Source organism: Python bivittatus, unplaced genomic scaffold, assembly GCF_059951505.1.
Source record: "Python bivittatus isolate LINGU-HERP-01145 unplaced genomic scaffold, Pbiv_v1 ctg000330_np1212, whole genome shotgun sequence".
NCBI classification, from domain to species: domain Eukaryota; kingdom Metazoa; phylum Chordata; class Lepidosauria; order Squamata; family Pythonidae; genus Python; species Python bivittatus.
In genome coordinates, this window is record NW_028277058.1 from 8998168 (window position 1) to 9016603 (window position 18436).

At 35.6% G+C, this 18436-nt stretch overlaps 1 protein-coding gene across 2 annotated transcripts in view; it reads right to left on the reverse strand.

The window, feature by feature from the left end:
- CPED1 (cadherin like and PC-esterase domain containing 1) overlaps positions 1–18436 on the reverse strand; it is a 96636-nt gene that overhangs the window by 28025 nt on the left and 50175 nt on the right. For both annotated transcript variants that reach the window (XM_088141685.1, XM_088141686.1), the window contains exons 9-17: positions 16097–16169; positions 15688–15855; positions 15100–15204; positions 14718–14887; positions 13171–13224; positions 11381–11448; positions 10264–10308; positions 9795–9981; positions 7956–8124 (exon numbers count right to left, since the gene is read on the reverse strand). In XM_088141685.1, coding sequence (XP_087997811.1) covers positions 7956–8124; positions 9795–9981; positions 10264–10308; positions 11381–11448; positions 13171–13224; positions 14718–14887; positions 15100–15204; positions 15688–15855; positions 16097–16169 — 1039 coding nt within the window. The remainder of the gene's footprint in view (positions 1–7955; positions 8125–9794; positions 9982–10263; positions 10309–11380; positions 11449–13170; positions 13225–14717; positions 14888–15099; positions 15205–15687; positions 15856–16096; positions 16170–18436) is intronic.

Consider the following 18436-nt stretch of genomic DNA (forward strand, 5'->3'; position numbering starts at 1 on the left):
GTTATTTTAATATTAGTTGGAAGTTACTGTACATACGAATATCTAACTGGATTTTAACCGTCTCAGAGAAGCTAACCTAGGTTTATCAATGGCTGCTTGCATGTTCATACAGTATAAAATGAGGCCAATCTTCCCTAATTCTTTTCTTTAGCTACATCTTTTTCTAATGTATATAGTTTAAACTGGTAACTAGTTGATTGCAATAATATATTGTAGAATAGTAGTCTTTACACATAGTTAATGTGGTAAATATAGTCTTCTTTGATTTAGGACCAACATTTATAAGTTTTGTTTAATGTGTACTTTAAAAATTTTTGTCCCATCCCTTCAGTCTTTCTAACCTGATGACAAGCCTAGGAATTTTTGGAACCATAGTCTAAGAAAAGACTAGGAGAAGGCTCCCACATACACATACAGGTTGATTTGCATATTTTGATCATCATAATCTGGTTTGTTTGGCCTTGATTATTATTTTCTGTGAACCCAGTCATTTTGGTTTGCAAAGTACACTCAGTTTATGTGTGAACCAACTTTACTCAACAAGCCCAAGTTAGAAGACCAAGTTTTAGTACAATTTGTGAAGCCAGTCTCTTAATCTTATGGTAGTTCCTTGCCATCCCAGTTGAATACAATTTCTGCGTTACAAAAGCTCATGATATCTAAAGTAAAACATGAAAAATGAAAGCATTGCTGTTGACTTGATCCAGGTGGTATGGTAGTACTACATCCATTTTATTTCTAATTCATTTTAAAGTGTTCCCTGCTGTTATACAGCATTCTGAGCATAACTTACCTTCCTATAGTTCTTCAGGTTCATTTGAAATAGTCTCTGTACTGAATGAAACATGTTCAGCAGACTTCCCAGGGTGATGGAAACAAATGTTCCAGTCCTGAAGACACTTCATTAAATCCTCATTTATTTCAGATGAATCGCAAAGGAACACATTTAGGATTTCTTTTTTATTATTATTTTTGGTAAAACATATGAAAAGCCCAAATAAATCATTTGATGGAGTTCAAAATAGTTCATTACATTTTTCTCTCCCACTGAAACTGGTGTATAATGCCATACTAATATTTATTCATATTATTTAACACCAAGGAAGGACATGCTTGTCATGACTTTCAGCATTTTTACAAACAAAGGAATTTGAGGGGCAGGATTGGGTTACTTCTTCCCCATTTGCAGTGGTCCAGATTTAGAGCAGGCTAAACGTAAAGCAATGTAAAGCAGTCTGGAAGTGATGCTATATAGTATGATCTTTACATATTGTGCACTTTGCCCTTTAAATTACCACCTTTTAAACAGTAAAATCTTTTCCTTTCATCATTCCAGTTACTTGCCAGTAGGAAGTTTTCTATTATTCTACTGTCATATCTCTCTCTCCCCCCTCCCCATTTTTCTCTGTTCTCTTATTTCATGACCCTGACCTAATCCTGCTATTGTTCCTATTAGCAAGTTTAAGCAAGCGAACTTCAAACAGCCAAGGAATGGGTTACAAGCTTTAATGGGCACACAGATAATCATCTGAATTACATTTCTAGGACTGATGGACCAGACAGGCTTAGAGGGTAACTTTACTAGTTTTCACTGTTAATCAAAATGCATTGTGTATCTCAGGGTGTATCTGCCTTGTCCTTCTGTCTGAAGGGCTGGGCAATACTGATTAACAAAGGCAGCTGCATTAGCTTTCATCTCTCCTGAATTTCGCTCAAGAGGCCCAAGTGACATGAAAGGCAAATGTGACCACGCCAACAGCTCAAACGCCAAATGCTCATCACTGGGATATTATCCACCCTTGGCTTGCAGATGACTCTACTCAGCAAAACAGTTGTTGCCAATTTTCATGATCTGTTAACACTTAGGAACTTTGTATGGTGACGGATCCTCTTTCACCTTTATTGGGTGTATTGTCAAGGGGGAAGTGGAATGAGCTACTTCACATTGTCTGCTGAGTTCAAGAGTGATGACTTGGGAGAAGCTCAAAAGGTTTCAGTGACTGCATGTTCTAATTAACAGATAGTCTTCATTTCAGGAGAGAAGGGACAAGCTATGCTGGGCTGGATGAATGAAATTAATACTCATACGAATGATCAAGTGTCACTTTTTCTTGCAAACACAAAGCTTTTTAAAAATCTTAAAGAAATACACGCATAATATTGCACATAATAGGCCCACGTTTTCTAGACTTATATTTTATGTGAACATCACCCAACATTTCATCAAAAGTCCAGGGTGATGTCTTTTAACTGATATACTGTAAACAGTGGTTTATCTTGAAGTAATCCACTTATTCTCCAAATATCATTTAGCTTTAACGTCATGAAAAACAGCATACTTGTCACTGTTCTTTAATGCTGCAAATAACACAATGTTTTGGCTTAAGTAAAGAGGTGGTGACCTAGGAAAAATTTATAATTTGAAATACTTGGATAAAATATTTCTTCTTCATATATGATCTAATGCCATTGTTTACTGAAAATATGGATCTAATAGTAGACCAGCTAGGATGATCCCTACAGCAATGAACTATGTATGAAGGAATGAATTAAATGCTCAGATTAGAAGGGCAGAAGAAAAATTATCTTTTGTTACATCTGCTTAGATTTTTAATTTTTAGAAGGCACTAGGGCAGTGTTTCTTAACCTTGGCAAATTTAAGATGTGTGGACTTCAACTCCCAGAATTCCTCAGCCAGCAGTCTTGAAGTCCACACGTCTTAAAGTTGCCAAGGTTAAGAAACACTGCTTTAGGGGACCATGTTTGGGCTAAAATGGGGAGGACACATTTTGTGGATTTAATTAAAGTCTCTTCTTTACACTTCCTCCTCTAATTTAAGTACCAGTAGGGATGTTGTACCTTCCTCGCTGGCCTGGTGTGCTTTTGACACCTCTGGCAATGTATATGGTAATGGTACATTAAAATATGACTAATGTTAGGGTTACTACATCTGGGCTGCAAGAATCTTGACAACCAGTAGATGATAGCAAAGATTTTGGGAAAACTAAAGTCATGGTAGCCCTAACCAATATACTGTATGTAAATGCAAGTGTCTGAAAATTATGTGCCCTGCCATGCTGTCTTTGCATACATGGCCATAGCTGGCAAGGCCATCGTTCACATGATGAGCTCAATCAAGGTTAAAGCATTGTTCTATCCCTGTTACTATAGTTTCAACCAGTGTAATGCAGAGCTCTTTTCCATGTAGTATAAATAGCTTATAAATTATTTTGCTATTCCCATGTCTCATTCTACAAAGTCAAGATCAGAGAGTCTTTAGGCATTGTGGCACTTTGATTCCCATCAACTCCAGCAAGTATGATGTGACATAATTTTTCACTTGCGGAGGTTCAGTGGAGAACATTTTGGTTCTATCTGTTTTGTGCTTGGTGTTACCATGAATGGTTATCTGGCATCCAAGGTACTTGAAGTAAAGTTTTATTTCCTTTATTTATTTATCATCAGTGTGCTGCCCTTTTTGTTTTTCATCATTGCAAGATTAACTACAAATGCCCACACTTTCATATCCATAACAATCTACCAAAGATAACAAGCAATGATTCCTCACCTCAACTGCCATTTAAACATTTTTTTTTCCTGCCTACTTTATATTTATTGTTTTTGTGCCTTTTGAGCTCCTTTTTTCCAGGAATAGAGAAGCAGATACTGAAAATTTAGGAAGCACCATAAGAAATAAAACAGTCAGCTCAAAGACCACATTATTTCTACTTCCCTGAGACTCATTAGGTGCTGTAGAACGGTCATTAGTACATTTACTAAAGGAAGTGAGGTGTTCAGGAAAATTAGGGCAGGGTATTTATGAAAAATATTTGAACTGTAGCCTACAAGCAACTTCCCTGACATCATTTGGATAATGCAGAGTGAGATCATACCTAATTATGAGCACCTGATCTCTATTTAAAAAAAAATAGCAAAAGCTAAAAGACATACTAAAAGTAGGGAAGAGGCTTAAGGAGAATTTAAATGGGCTAAATGGCACACAGAGTTAATCTTTTCTCAGTCTTCTACACCTTAATGAAAATAACTGGCTGATGTCATTTCATTCATTTGTGATTCATTAAAACCTCTGATGTAGCTGAAGTCTTAAAGCACTAGGAGATGATTACAGCAAAACCAGTAAAAATTTACAAGGATAAATTGAAAAAAATAAGCTGTCTATATAAATAACAATGTTTGAAAGAATGAATGAGGAAAAAAAAAGAAAAGTTTCCTGATCACTTCAGATTAATTATTTAATCCTGGATATTTCTCTACCAATGCAATTTGCACATTTCATTAAATAGATTTTGTGCTATTCTATTGGATTTATGTCTGCTCTTTGGAGATAGGATATTGCTTCGCTTGGTCTATTTGTTTAACCCACAAGAGCATCTGTAAAATAAGCAGCACCATTTGACTGAAAGGAATAGTTTTGAAGAGGCAATTAACACAGCCTAATAAAAACTAGTGATGCCCTATCTCTGCCTTATTTGCTTTCTTTTGTTGCTTTCTTCATTTCAAATCCCTTAATATAATGATGTCGTCTTGAAAAAAATGTGCCACTGATTGTCTTATTTTCTTTGGGAAAGCCACCTTATTACCAAGCTAGTGAAAGATACCCAATAACTGAAAATGCCCTGCTGGACCTGACTGGAGATCAATCCAATGAGCATTCCCTAGCTGGCTGGATATCAATCAATCAGTCAATCAATCAATCAAATAAATGAATAAATTGTGTTTCAGAACAGTTCCATTTGAACGTCCACTGGAAGACCATTTGAGAAGGGGCCATATGAGTCTCTGGAGATAGACTAATCCATAAGAAGGGAGTATATTCAGAAAAATGAAGGTTTCCTAGACCCTCCTTCTCAAATTTCATACAGAAGGCAATCTCTCAGCATCCCTAATTTGGGCACATGTACTGGACAGATCAGTTGTATTTGAAGGAGCAGTCCTGAAAGTATCTAGATATCATGCATGCAGGACTTTATAACTGATAACTAGCACACTGAATTGTACTCAGAAGCCTTCTGAGGAGTAACACTGGCATTCCAGCACTTCTCACACACCAGTGAAGGGAATGATACATTTTGTACCAATTGCAACTTCTGGTAGTCTTCAAAGGCAGCACCATGCACAATGCATTTCAATAATCCAGCCTCGAGGGGATAAGGGCATGGGTGACTGTTCAAGTTCGTTCCATGTTAGGTTCTTCATCTTAGTTCTGTCATATAGACTGTCACTCAATGAAAAAATCTTGTTGGATAATAGAATTAACTGCAATTAATTAATTGTTCATCTTTTTCATAAATCTCCAGACAAATCAAATTAATATTTCTGAGGGGCAGGCTCAGGCCGCCTAGATCAAGGCTATGACAGATTTGTCTGTAACATGATCAGAAGTGCTTTTTGTGAATTCCTGGTGCTTTTAATCGGCTGAGCCAACCTTTTCCTTTTCCACAGACAGAGCCATGGCCTCATTGCATTCTCCTACTTCCAGCTTGAATCAATAAGAGAAATTATGTCAATTTCAAAGGGAGAATAGAGAAACAAATTATGGGACAATAAAATAATGCCTGATGAGGTAGAAGGAGTGAAAATCTTCAGTGCATTGCTTTGTTCAGTTAATCAATTAAACATTACACCACTGTTGTAAAGCTACATATTTTCTAGAAACGGAATTACATTGCTGACGATTTAACATCTTCAATACATTTTCCTAAAATGTATTTTCCACTTTATATTTAAATTCCATATAATGGTATATTGCTTTTCATGTTGTGGTAAAGAATCTTGGGTTTCTGATTTTCCTTGACCTACAGACTATTTTGTTACTCTGCTACAGAAAAACAATCTGAAATGAAACTTATTATTGCTTAACTTTATTTTATGGGTGTCACACAATTCAGGATAACTGTTAGTTATTTGAGAGTAATGTGTTGAAAATAATTTCATTTTTCTCATACCTAAGGGATCTGAAGTGACAAGTCTATTAAACCTGTTTATTCTAGTATTGCATGTTATGTTATTTGGAATATGATTCTACAGGTATTGAACCTAAGTTATAATTGCATCTTTTCTTTCTTATTGAGGCTAGAAGGTGAATTTTAAATACAATCAATCTAACATCAATCAAACCTAAATCCATAACCTCTTCATTAACAGGAAAAGTACTCTTATTCTATGCTATAATGCAAACAATGGAAATTTTAGCTTCTTAAGATGCCATCATGGCTCACGCCTTTATCCCTGACTAATTTGCTTTTAATGAAGATATTACAGCCACTATTGAATAAGTGAAATAACAATAGTTTTGTACTTTTAGGAGTTGCACAGCTTTGGGATTGCACACTACTTTACTGAGTAGCCTTGAATTTAATCCAGGGTTATTCAAACACATGAGAATTATTGGCAGTCTGGAAACAACATACCCAGTTCTCTCTTTGTATTGTAACCTTCATCATGATATCAGCTTGCACTGAAACTTGAATATCCTAACAGGATTAGACATGAAAGAAAAGAGTCTCAGGATTGGACTTTCAACTGAAACCCCACTGTGAGAAAGACCACACCACTGTCTTTGACCTTTTCTTTCCAATGCACGAGTCCAGTTGTGCCTAATCAAGTGTCTAAAGAAGATCTCTGGCCGTTTGCTCTGTTTATCCTTTGGCTCCTAGAACAGGTGTCTGGTTACTAAAAAGAAAAAAAAAACATGGACGTCTCTGATCTCTGGCACAGGCAAACTCAGCCAGCAGCAGTAATGTACTCCAGTACAAAGGAGAAAAAGAAAATACTCTCGCCACAAAATTCAGTCTATGAAGATTTTTTTTAAAAATACAGATTGCCTTTGCAAATTCCTATTTGAAATTAAAAAAATAAAATAAAATCCACCTTTGAATATGTTATAAATGGGTCAGCTGGTCTTTGAAAGGATTTTGCATTAACAGAAAATACCGGCTGGGGAGCTAGCACAGGTGACCCCAAATGCTGAGACTTGCCCTGTGGATTTTTCTTTTTAACTCCCCACCCACCCTTCAAACAGAAAGCCCATATCACACGTTCTTTTGGGAATTCTTCTTTTTCAAACTAGTTTACACTGTGACATGGGAGCTTCACTTTGAAGAAATGCAACCCCCAAATTCCATGTGGGACATAGAAATAGTGGCACAGTTAAAGTTACTTGACCGGTGTTCAAAGGCAAGCCCGTCTCCTTAGGTCATGTGTGTGGCCAATCCTAGCAGTGAATGGAGAACCCAGCGAAGGAGGCCTAGCTCTGGCATGCATCAGTAACATGGAATAGGTTGCTTAGGGCTGCCATAGGCAATAAAGCCTGGGAGCTAATCAGTTGCCAAGCAGGTAGGACCAGTCTCCATTCTGGTCTGTACTGATCCTATTGGTTCAATCCACCCACACATTCTTATTTAGTAGCTTTCATCCTAAAACACCTTCCTTAACATAAACATTTATAAAGAATAAAGTAAAGTCATCTTTTCAACAATTCAACTGCAAAATCATCCTTTCAACCTAAAGATCACTTATACAATGCAAATAGCTAGGAATACTTTTTTGTAATTTGCTAAGGGGTCAAATTCGTGGGAGTTAAGGAAGATTAAAAACTATTCTTGTTCAGAGTTAAACTATTGATATACCTAGTCCTGTAATGACTTCCTGGATTTTCCCTTCTACTTTTCAGATACCATGATTTGAACCAAGGACATTCTAACTGCAAAGCATGTACTCCACTAGGAATCCATGAACCCTTCGAGCAAACAGTCACCTCCACAAGATCCTGCAAGAGTAGAAAGTCTGGACTGACTAAACTAACAGAGGCAAGTAAAAACATAATAGAGGAGGTATTGAACACCCACAGAACAATTGATTTCCTTCACTGTTGATGAATAAATGACATGGTGCACGGATAAAACATTTGTTTGCTAACTGTATTTAGAAAGTACCTGTACAAAACCACACAGCATGAAGTCATCAAATAATGGCAAGCTTGGACGGTCTTCACGAAAAATGATGATTTTGTAGATGCTCACAATCTCATGGAGTGAATGAGACTTGTCTGTTATCAGAATAATTACTCTGTTTATACCTAATCCAAGTGGGTAATGTGCAGAGCTGTTAGAATAGAAGGAGAATGCAAGAACAATAAAACATTAGTGAAATAAATAATCAGTTCATTTTATACATATCATATTAAGTTAAAAAAAAGTTTATTTTACATCTATAAAGGAAATAACAAACTCTTTGGGATGATATACAGTATTAACTTTCTGTTACCTTTCTGTTCTTACTGATATTTCCAAATGTCTTAACGCATACAGTAATTACCATGCCAAGCTCCATGTGCTCATTGGAAAAAGCAAGGTATATGAAGTGCAGGAAGAGAGATGCATATCAGAAGCACCCTCCAAGTCCTGTACAGATCTCCATCGCTCTGTCATAGACTTGTGATAGCTGCACAGTTCTTCTACTTGCATCCAGTTGAAGGAGTAGAAACTTCCAAACAGTTGGAATCTGTGCTTTATCAGGGTTCTCAATTGCAGACTTCCTTGCTAAGCATGGAGAAACTGAAACATGTTTTGGGCAGAGCAAGCATGCATGACTCTGTCCCTCTTAATAATATTCAACTATCTATTCAGACAAAATATCTGAATAGAACTATAATCTGTACCCTCTCCTTCTATTTATTGTTCCAGTGTGCTCATAACATTCATGTTTGGGTGCTCCACCATTTTATCTAACTATAGTAGACAAAAGCTGTACTCAGGATCAGTTGGACTTCCACTTCCATCAATTACTTGCCCTAACAGAAACCCTGTGCCTCTAAACTTTCTGTCCCAATGGTGGGGGAAAGGAGAAGTAAGTATGATATCCTTTCTGCAGAAAGTACTGTAGGCAGAATGGGAGAGTCTAAGTCTTCCATGTAGAAGAAAACATTGCAGAGGCAAAAAAAGAAGAAAAAATGAAGAGAGGAACTCTATTCTTCATGCCCTTAGCAGTCAATAGGATATATGGTGCAAAGAGTTAATGCTTCTGCATCTCAAACAAATTTGGCAAATGAGACAATAAAGAAAACAGTTCCTTGTTGTTTAATGCTAGGTGTTTATCTTCCTTTCACAGAGCACTCCTTAGGGATTGAGGATAGCAGTTTACCGCAGAGACAATGCAGGTGTAGAAGCCTTTTTCATTGAATGGACTTGTTGGATGAGGCCTTGGAAGGAAGAAGTGAAAGAGTGCAATGGCTGTGCTTTAGCAGGGGAGGAACAGGTTGTGCTGCTTGTGAAGCACTGTCAAAGGGCTGCTTTGCATGAACCTTTGTTGAAGCTTTGCACAAGTCTAATCTATGCATCACACAGCAAACTGCACAAGGGCTACAAATATGTTTTGAAAGGCTCTGTACCCAAATACAGGAATCTGGGTCCTGCTCATTTCATGGTTATAAATACAGAACTGCCTGTACAGAGTTTAGATATGCATAGGGATACAGATGGTTGCTCCACTTTCTCTTATGAACGTTCATGATGTACATGTTCACATTACAGCCAAGTAAATGAAGAAGATGCAAGATAGTCTCTTAAAAGGGCACTATACATCAATAGGTTCTCGTAGAAATTTTGTAGGCTGTCATAACCAGCACTGATATAGGAAAACTGGTCTTCCAAAGCTTGCAACTACTAATTAGTAGTGGCATTTTAAATGATAACATGCTGAAATTTTTCTGGTAAAGCAGAATTTAAGGATTTGTGTTGTACATCCCAAGAATAACCACCCACCATTCCAATTACCTTGGTCCTTTTCTCTCATCCAAGTGAGCTTCACCTTGACAATTCATGGGTTCTACTCTAATCTTGATTGTCAAAAGATCAAAAGGCACTTCAGAGCAGTATTCTTTGATCCTGGGGTCAAAATTAGGATTTAAGTCCAAAGGTGGGCTGGTGATGATCTGCCTGATATGAGGTAGTGTCTCTTTATCTGTTTTATAGGGAAAAAAGAGCAACCATTTAAAAAAAAATGCTTATGTACATTAAATCAGTGGCTCAGCTGCATATTTCTAATAGCATTCAATTACACAGTTCCTTCTGTAAGGCACTTAAAATAAACCGTACAAAATTTAATGGATTTTTTTTAGATATTAAAAAAGCTCCATAACATGAACAGCTCCATGATAAGCTTTTTTGAGGTTGTGTATAGTAACTCTTTAAATGGATTATTTTTTAAAAAATAATATGTTGATGATTCAGCTTTCTCTCTTACCATGACTGCAATGCATTTCTTTAGCCAGATTTAAAATGTGCAGTTCTAGAAAATATACAAACACAAAGTTAGGATGGTTTGTCATTCATCCACTGTATATATCTGCATTTGAGAAAGATGTCAGGGAAGATCCAAAAATAGGAATAAAACTTTATCTATCTATCTATCTATCTATCTATCTATCTATCTATCTATCTATCTATCTATCTATCTATCAGATTTGCATTGGTACCAACGTGTAGCCTTTGATAAATGCCATTTGTTTTCAATAAATTATCATTCTTTTTGTCTAGCTTCAGCTGACCATAAAGAAGGTGAAGTAGTGTTGATAGAGAACTATATAAAAAATTCCTGATAATAGTTACATTAATGATCAAAGCAAATCCTATAATGATCAGTGCCTTTAGCAGGGGAGCTATGTAAGGACCAGCTTGTGCAATCAAGTAGCCATAGGAGAATCACTGTAAATCCAGCTAAGCCGTTTTATGTATTCACTCAACATATGAAATACAGTGGAACCTCGGGTTACGAACGCTTCTATTAACGAACTTTTTGGGTTACGAGCAGCTCCGGCTGCAAAATTTTACTTCGGTTTGTGAACTCCGCCTCGGGGTACGAACAGGATACGTGGCCATTTTCCCTCCCGTGACATGGTCCGCGGCCATTTTTCTGCCCCTGACACATTGTCCGCGGCCATTTTCCGCCCCTGACACGTGGTCCGCGGCCATTTTTCTGCCCCTGACATGTGGTTGTAGGGAGGGGGATTCTCCCTCCAAGCAATAGCCGCCTCCCTGTCCTCCACGCCAGAACAGATTAATGGTAATTACATTGAACCTTATGGGGAAATTTGCTTCGGGTTGCGACCAATTCAGGGTGCGACCAGAGTCACGGAACAAATTAAGTTCGTAAACCGAGGTTCCACTGTACCTAGTCCATTTGACTTCCACTTCACAGAGAAATATCAAAGTTTTTTTTTTTTATTGTGAGTTGATACATATGGAATATTTTCTATACAAAACAGCCATTGATCCAGTTGGATTTATATTTGGATTCTGAACATATTTAATTTAGTGGCAAACAACATTAAATCCAGTAGAAAAAATATAAACAATGTTACCTTTATCTTTTTCCTTGACTGGGGAAGATACCCTTAGTTTAATGTTCTCTTTTTCTGAATAAGAAATCCTACAGGTTAAGTAACAAAAGGAAGTCTTAATAATATGAAATTCAAACACAACCCAGTTACAAGAATATCCCACCTCCAGCAATGTATTTTTTTTTCTGCAGAATTATTTTGGTAATTCTTCATATTAATACAAAGGCAAGGTTAACAAAGCAATTAATAAAGAAAATTGAACTTGCTCTTAATGGAATTCATTCCAATAATATTTATGGGGAAAGATAATTCAATTATCACTGAATAAGCTTTGTACATGCTATTTGCTGTGATGATACTTTACATGTCCTTCTGGAAAGGACATTTGATCCCTTCTATGGAAGAAAGGCTTACTAAGGTGTGGAAAGCTGTTTCAATGTCCAAAATAACTTTATATCTTAAAAGTAAATCTGACATAGATCTAGTTCAGTTTGGAGACCAATTTAAGATACATGGATGTCTACCACATTCAAAATGTGGATTTCTCTTTTTACATAAAGCTTTAACATTTCAGTTTTATAGGATTTTAAAAATTAGAATAGACTTCTAATAGTGTGGACAGAATTTATTGTAGTTTACAATTTCATTTTATGACTTGTACTGTAATGACTGCGGTTTCTGATATTTATATTCAGTTTAAAGTTTAATAATGATTTTCAGTTTTTTTAAATGATAAAATACACTCAGTTACTTAAAATCAATAATGGAATACTGAAGAATTTTAATTTTTATGATACTTGTAAATCCTTTGTTTTTTTCATGTATATTCTATTCTTTTACCCCCTTTTTAAATTCTTTTTCCTTTTCTAGTCAAAAAATATCTACCTACCAACCTGCACTGGTCAGTGTGGTAGATTACAGTCCATAAACTTCAAAGAAGAGCCCTTCATCCTGCGGGAGACTGATATGGGCTAATAATAATACATAAAATAAACTGTTTCTATATAAACTCTTTATCCTTAATCCAGTAGTTGATTCTAGATATGTAATAATATTTTGTACCCTCTACTGCACTTAAGAAAAAGTGATTAATTCTCATGTAAGTATACTTTTATGAACTTGATTGCAGTTTACACCTTCATTCTCAAATATTTTTAATAGGAGACACTTAATGTCTCCAGTCTCACTTTGAGCACCATGTTTTCTTTTTCTTTAGTGCAAATACTGGATTTTTTAATTGGATGTATCTAAGGATTCCCAAATAGTTATAATTTTTGCAACAGAAAATTGATTGTAGCTACAATTTTATACATCGAACTCTTAAGCTATATTTATTTCTTCAAGTCAGACTTCACAGACAAAATCCACATAACAATATGGAATTTTTTGCTCCTGCTTTCTTCCAGGATGTTTTTTAACTTCACTGTTTGGTCTAGACCATCAGATTCCATGGAGGCTTTAGCCAGGCCTAACCTAGCTTTGCTTTCAAGTTCAAGCAAGATTAGTCAAGTTTTGCTGAGCCTTTGTATACTTACCTGAGAGAATGGGAATAAATATTATTACATTTATTGGGGTTTTATCTTACCCATACTTTATGAAACTATACTTCATATGCAATTAATGCATTTAAATTAATTATATTTCCTAAGAGATATCACTTTAACAATCCCTATTCATTTCAATGAGGATTATGTAAGAACTATAAAACCAGGTGATGTGAATGGATGGCATGTCATATCAATGCCTGGTGAATTATGTCCAGTCTTCCTTATACTTATTTTGCCATGATAATTGTACTTCTTAATTCTCACCCATGATTTGACCATGTAGCTGTCATCCAAGGTTTGTTTTTTGAATTGTTTTGCCTGTGGAAAAATGTAAAAATTATTACATGTTACTAATTCGTTGTGCTGGAAGAACAAAGAAGGAAGATGCTACAATCTATACTGGAGTTAACTAACTGCAGAAAGAAAAAAAAGAAAGGAAATAGAGCAAAGTGACTAACATCAAGAGAGCAATTTACACAACCAGAGAATCTGGACATATTGATTTCTGTAAGTGACCTATACTTATAAACTGTTCATATTATCAAAAATGTTAACTTATATGAGGTTCCTATGGGCCATCTATTGAAGTTGATGAAATACATGATTTAAAATATAGGAAAGGAAAATATATAACTATGATGTTCTGACTAAGCTTCATATTAGTGATACAAGATGGTTACAAACCATTTAGTCAAAAAAAGACAATTTTTTACTGTAGAATATATCTATCTTTCTGGATTTGTTAATCCTATACCTATTTTTTGTACTAAATTGTCAAATGCCTCTGAACAATTAGTCATCAACATTTTAATTCATTTTTTTATTTATTGCATTTATAGCATTATATACTGCCATATATCCCAAGGATTCTCGTATATAAAGAATAAATCAAACAGTTAAAAAACCAAAATATGAGAAGACAGAAGACAATAATTACAGGTATTAGTTTTTAATTACAATAGCAAAGTAATTAAATCTATTGAAGCTACTTGTTTCTTTTATATGGATGATTTCCTCCCCAGCTTTGGATAACTTTTTATTCAGACAACTGGCCAAATGCAATTTCTTTCAGTTTTATTTCTGTAACAACCACAGGGAATTTAGGAGTGCAACTTTCAGTTCATACTCAGAAGCCATCTATTACAATAATATATGTACAAACATGTAGAATACCTTTAAATGTAGCCAGTTTGGGATCATCTTTGTTAAAATCAATTTTATTTCGAGGTGTTTAAAATTCATAAAACCAGAAACAAATTTACGTTATATTGATTAGTTGGGGATGATGTAGTTTTCTGAACTCTTTGACATTGGACTGATACCATAATCTTAAGATTTTCTGAGAGATATAGAGTTAAGAGGGTGTTTATCAAAGATTCTGTACAAATTGCAGGAGTATAATACAACAATCTAATATATTTGATTTTTTTTTTGGTTAATTCCTCTTCCATTTTTTGAAAAATGGGCCTTAATCAGCTCACCCTCCTTTTTTTTTTTTTTTGATTCTCCCCTTGTTTTTGCCCAACATCACAGACTTGGGGAAAGCTGGAACAAGTAAAGTTTAGCATGACTTATTTATTACAGATTAAGATACATAGACTATTTGACACCATATACTTGAGGTTATTGAAAATAATAAGTCCAAACATGGATCATAATGAACATTTTGATGTAGTGTTAATTTGTGAACAATTAATATCAGGATGATTAATCAAAAGCATCCTCTAACAATCTCTTTTAGCTATTAATAGTTTCAAGCTATCATGTGATAAAGTTGTAAACAAACAAATATAATTAAAATATTATCTTACCCTTTTGGAAGGTTTGCAGGTGCTATATTGCTAATTCCTTGGAACTGTTTACGTAAATTTGAAAGGAACCAATGAACAGCTAGGATTGAGTTAAACTTTTTTCCTGGGTTCACCATATGATAAAGATCATGCAGCAAAAAATGGATTTTAGGAACAGCAGAAGGGAAAAGCTGAAAGAAAAAGCAATTGGGAACAATAAGAAAGGTGTGTATGAACTAACTAATTTCCATATATTCTATCAAATTACAAAGAAAAGATTTTTCCTCTGTCTTCTCTCATCCCAGTATGGTGAACAAACATCATAGTAATCAAATATATATGGAAAAATATTCACATTTGGGAAAAACACTTATTGAAAAATAAAACCACAAATGTCACATACCAGTTCAAACTGCCCTAGATTCTGAATCCCTTTCACAAAACTGATCAATGGATTTAATTCTTCTAATGTTAGGCAATAATCAGAGTTCTCCTGGAGATGCTCATCCTGTGAATAGACAATAGGAGAATCTTGGTTGAGATAAGAAAACAGCAAGCCACTAAACTAAGCATGTCCTGAACCAGATTGCTAGCCCTCTGCAGCTACTGCTTGGTCATTCTGTTCCTGGGGTGGAAATGGCTGAAGAAGAATTCCCAGAGTTGTCTCCCTTTGGACTGTAGCATTCATATCCAGAGGAGAAATTGTATGATTATTTCGTTTTCCATTTTTTTTTTAACAAAAATCCACATATACTGCATATATACAACTAACATGACAAAAAGAAGATATTAGTAATAGAGTAGTCCTTCTCACATTCAGACATGCAATTCTTTGCAAATTTTCTCCAAATCAATCCATCTGAAATCTGTCAGGTGATCTAGAATGATACTATGGCTGATAACAGCAAAAGCCACTGGCAATTATAAGCTGCAGTTTTAATACCGCAAAAACATTTTTGTTTGCAGAATATTGCCATACCTTAAGCCTTACCTTAATTCTTGCTGATCGGTATACATTTTGCATAGCTTCAAAGAAAGTAGAGGAAGAAGATTGATTCGATAAGAGAATCCTGAATGTATCTCTTAGAAGGATTTCTTTAACAGTTTGGTCCTCTGAAAATGAATCTTCATCAGCTTGAAAGTCAAAATATTCATGTACCTAGGATACATATTAACTGATTAAAACATTTAACCAATCAATAGATGACAACATCTACAGATGCATAGCTCCATCTGGAAATGTTTATCGGAACAGAAGAAGGAGAAAACACATGTGTGAGCAGAAAATACATTCCCAGCATAGGAATTTTCCTGTCTCTTTCCAAAACCCTTTCACTTAATCACATAGGCCACTCCCACTTGTTAGTTACTCATGACAATTGTAGTATGCAAATGCTTACCTCAAGAACGATAGGATAAAAAGTGTGTCTAAATCCAATATCAAAAGTTAACATCTGAAAGCAAGAACTGCATCTGAAATAAGAGAACTGAAATAAATTAACTGATTCCATTTTTCAAATCAACCTAATACCCAAATTTTAAAAGGTATCATGTATATTTCAGAACCCCCTCAAGTCCTGCTATGCTGCCTCATCAGTGTATGTGGGGGTGGGGAGGGGGTCTTCCTGGAAGGGATGAACAAAGAACATCGGGAGTGTATGCCAAGAATATGTACTCCTAGCAGGGATACTCTAGGTGTGAAGGTCATCCCTAAAGCAAGCAGGCACTTAGGTTGGACAGCAATGATATAGGAAGATGCTTAAGTCAGATGTTAACTTTAGCAACAATGGCCAAGGCAACATTTCATAATGTATGGGAGAAGGTAATGATAAACAACTCCTGTAGTTTACCAAGAAAACCACATGGCTAGACAATATAAAGTGATTGATGATATAATACCAGATGATGAACACTTCAAGTTGGATGGCACTCAACATGCTACTAAGGGAGAGCTAAGGATCTTTTGGAGTATTAATAATGTTTATGACCCAGTGAGATTAAAGCCTTCCAGATGTCTACTTGCTGGTTTTGCCATGCAGGAAAATAAAATCCAAAGTGGCAAAGACAGATTTACAGTGGGAACATGGAACATAAGAACACAGTGAATGATGGAATGAATCAAAGTCACATTACATCTTAGGTACTGGCAAACTGAAATGGACCAGAATTGGTATTTTCAGTCAGAAGATCATACTGTTTACTACTCTGGACAAACAAACAAACAAACAAACAAAACAGAGAAGAAAGAGCATTGCTTCTATAGCTAGGGAAGATACAGCCAAGACAGTACTTGGATACAAAGCAATCAATGAATCAATTAGACATTGCTGACAAACATTTAATTTGAGAATTATCCAAGTGATAATTGATATAGAGGAAAGGGAGGTTGGCAAGTTTTATGGTCAAGTTCAATCTGAAATTGACAGAACATGCAAGCAAGATATTCTGCTTATGGATGGAATGCCAAAATTGAAAATAGTGAGGAGAAAACATAATTGGATTCTATGGCCTAAGAAACAGAAATGAAGCAGGAGAATGACTTATCTGTTTCTGCCAATCCAATAATTTCTTCATGGCTAACATGGTCTTCAAACAACCAAATTAATGCCTACATAGAGATCACCAGGTGGAATACACAGAAGCCAATTTGACTATATTACTGGTACAAGGAGCATAGTCATAACAACAAAGACATGGCTAGGAACTGATTGTGGAACAAATTACAAACTGGTATTGTGCAAGTTCCAAGTCAAGCTAAACTTGAAGGACAAAGCCCATCATTTTCTGTGATATGATCTTAGGCCAAATGCACCATTTTCAAGGAGAACATCAGGAATTGCTTTGAAGTCCTCATTGACTGGGAACCAGAAGAACTGTGGAATGAAATCAAAAAAGTTGTTAAGGATGAATGTGAAAAGAGAGTGCCAAAGATCAAGAAACAGGCAAAATCAAATTGGATGCCAGACCAAATGGTGGAAAGTGACAAGAGAAGTCAAAGCCAAGAAAGACAATGATCACAGGAAGGAACTTAATTTCAGACAGCTGTTAGAAAAGACAATAAGTAGTATTACAACAACAACTGTAAAGACACTGAAGATGGAAACAGGCATGGAAAACAAAGAAAAGTCTTCTAAAAGATCTAACTCAGAAGGAGGTTCCAAGATCAGATAAAGATGGAAGGAGTACACTGAAATTCTGTATAGTAAAGATGACAACATCCAAGATATCCTACAAGATATTGCCTACTTAAAAGAATCGAAGTACTAGAAGATGAAGTTAGATCAGCACTCTGGTTGTTACCATGTCAGAAGGCTACAGGAGCTGATGGAATATCCATTGAAATATGGCAAGCAACAGAAAAAGAATCAGTCAAGATTCTAACCAAGCTATGCCAGCAAATTTGGAGAACAACACAATGGCCAACAGATTGGAAGAGGTCAATTTACATTCCAATACCCAAAAAAGGAGACTTAACAGAATGTGGAAACTATCATACAATTTCCTTAATTTCACATGCCAGCAAAATATGTTGAAGATGGTTTTCAGAAAGGCCAAGGAACAAGAGACTTTATTCTTGATGCATGCTGGATAATTGAGAAAGCTAAAGAATACCAAAAAGAAGTCAATATGTACTTCCCTGATTATAGAAAGGTCTTTGATTGGCATACCAGTCAAGCTGTGGAATGTGCTTTCAGTCTTGGATATTAAACCAACTTTGTTTGCTTGTTATACTGGCATCT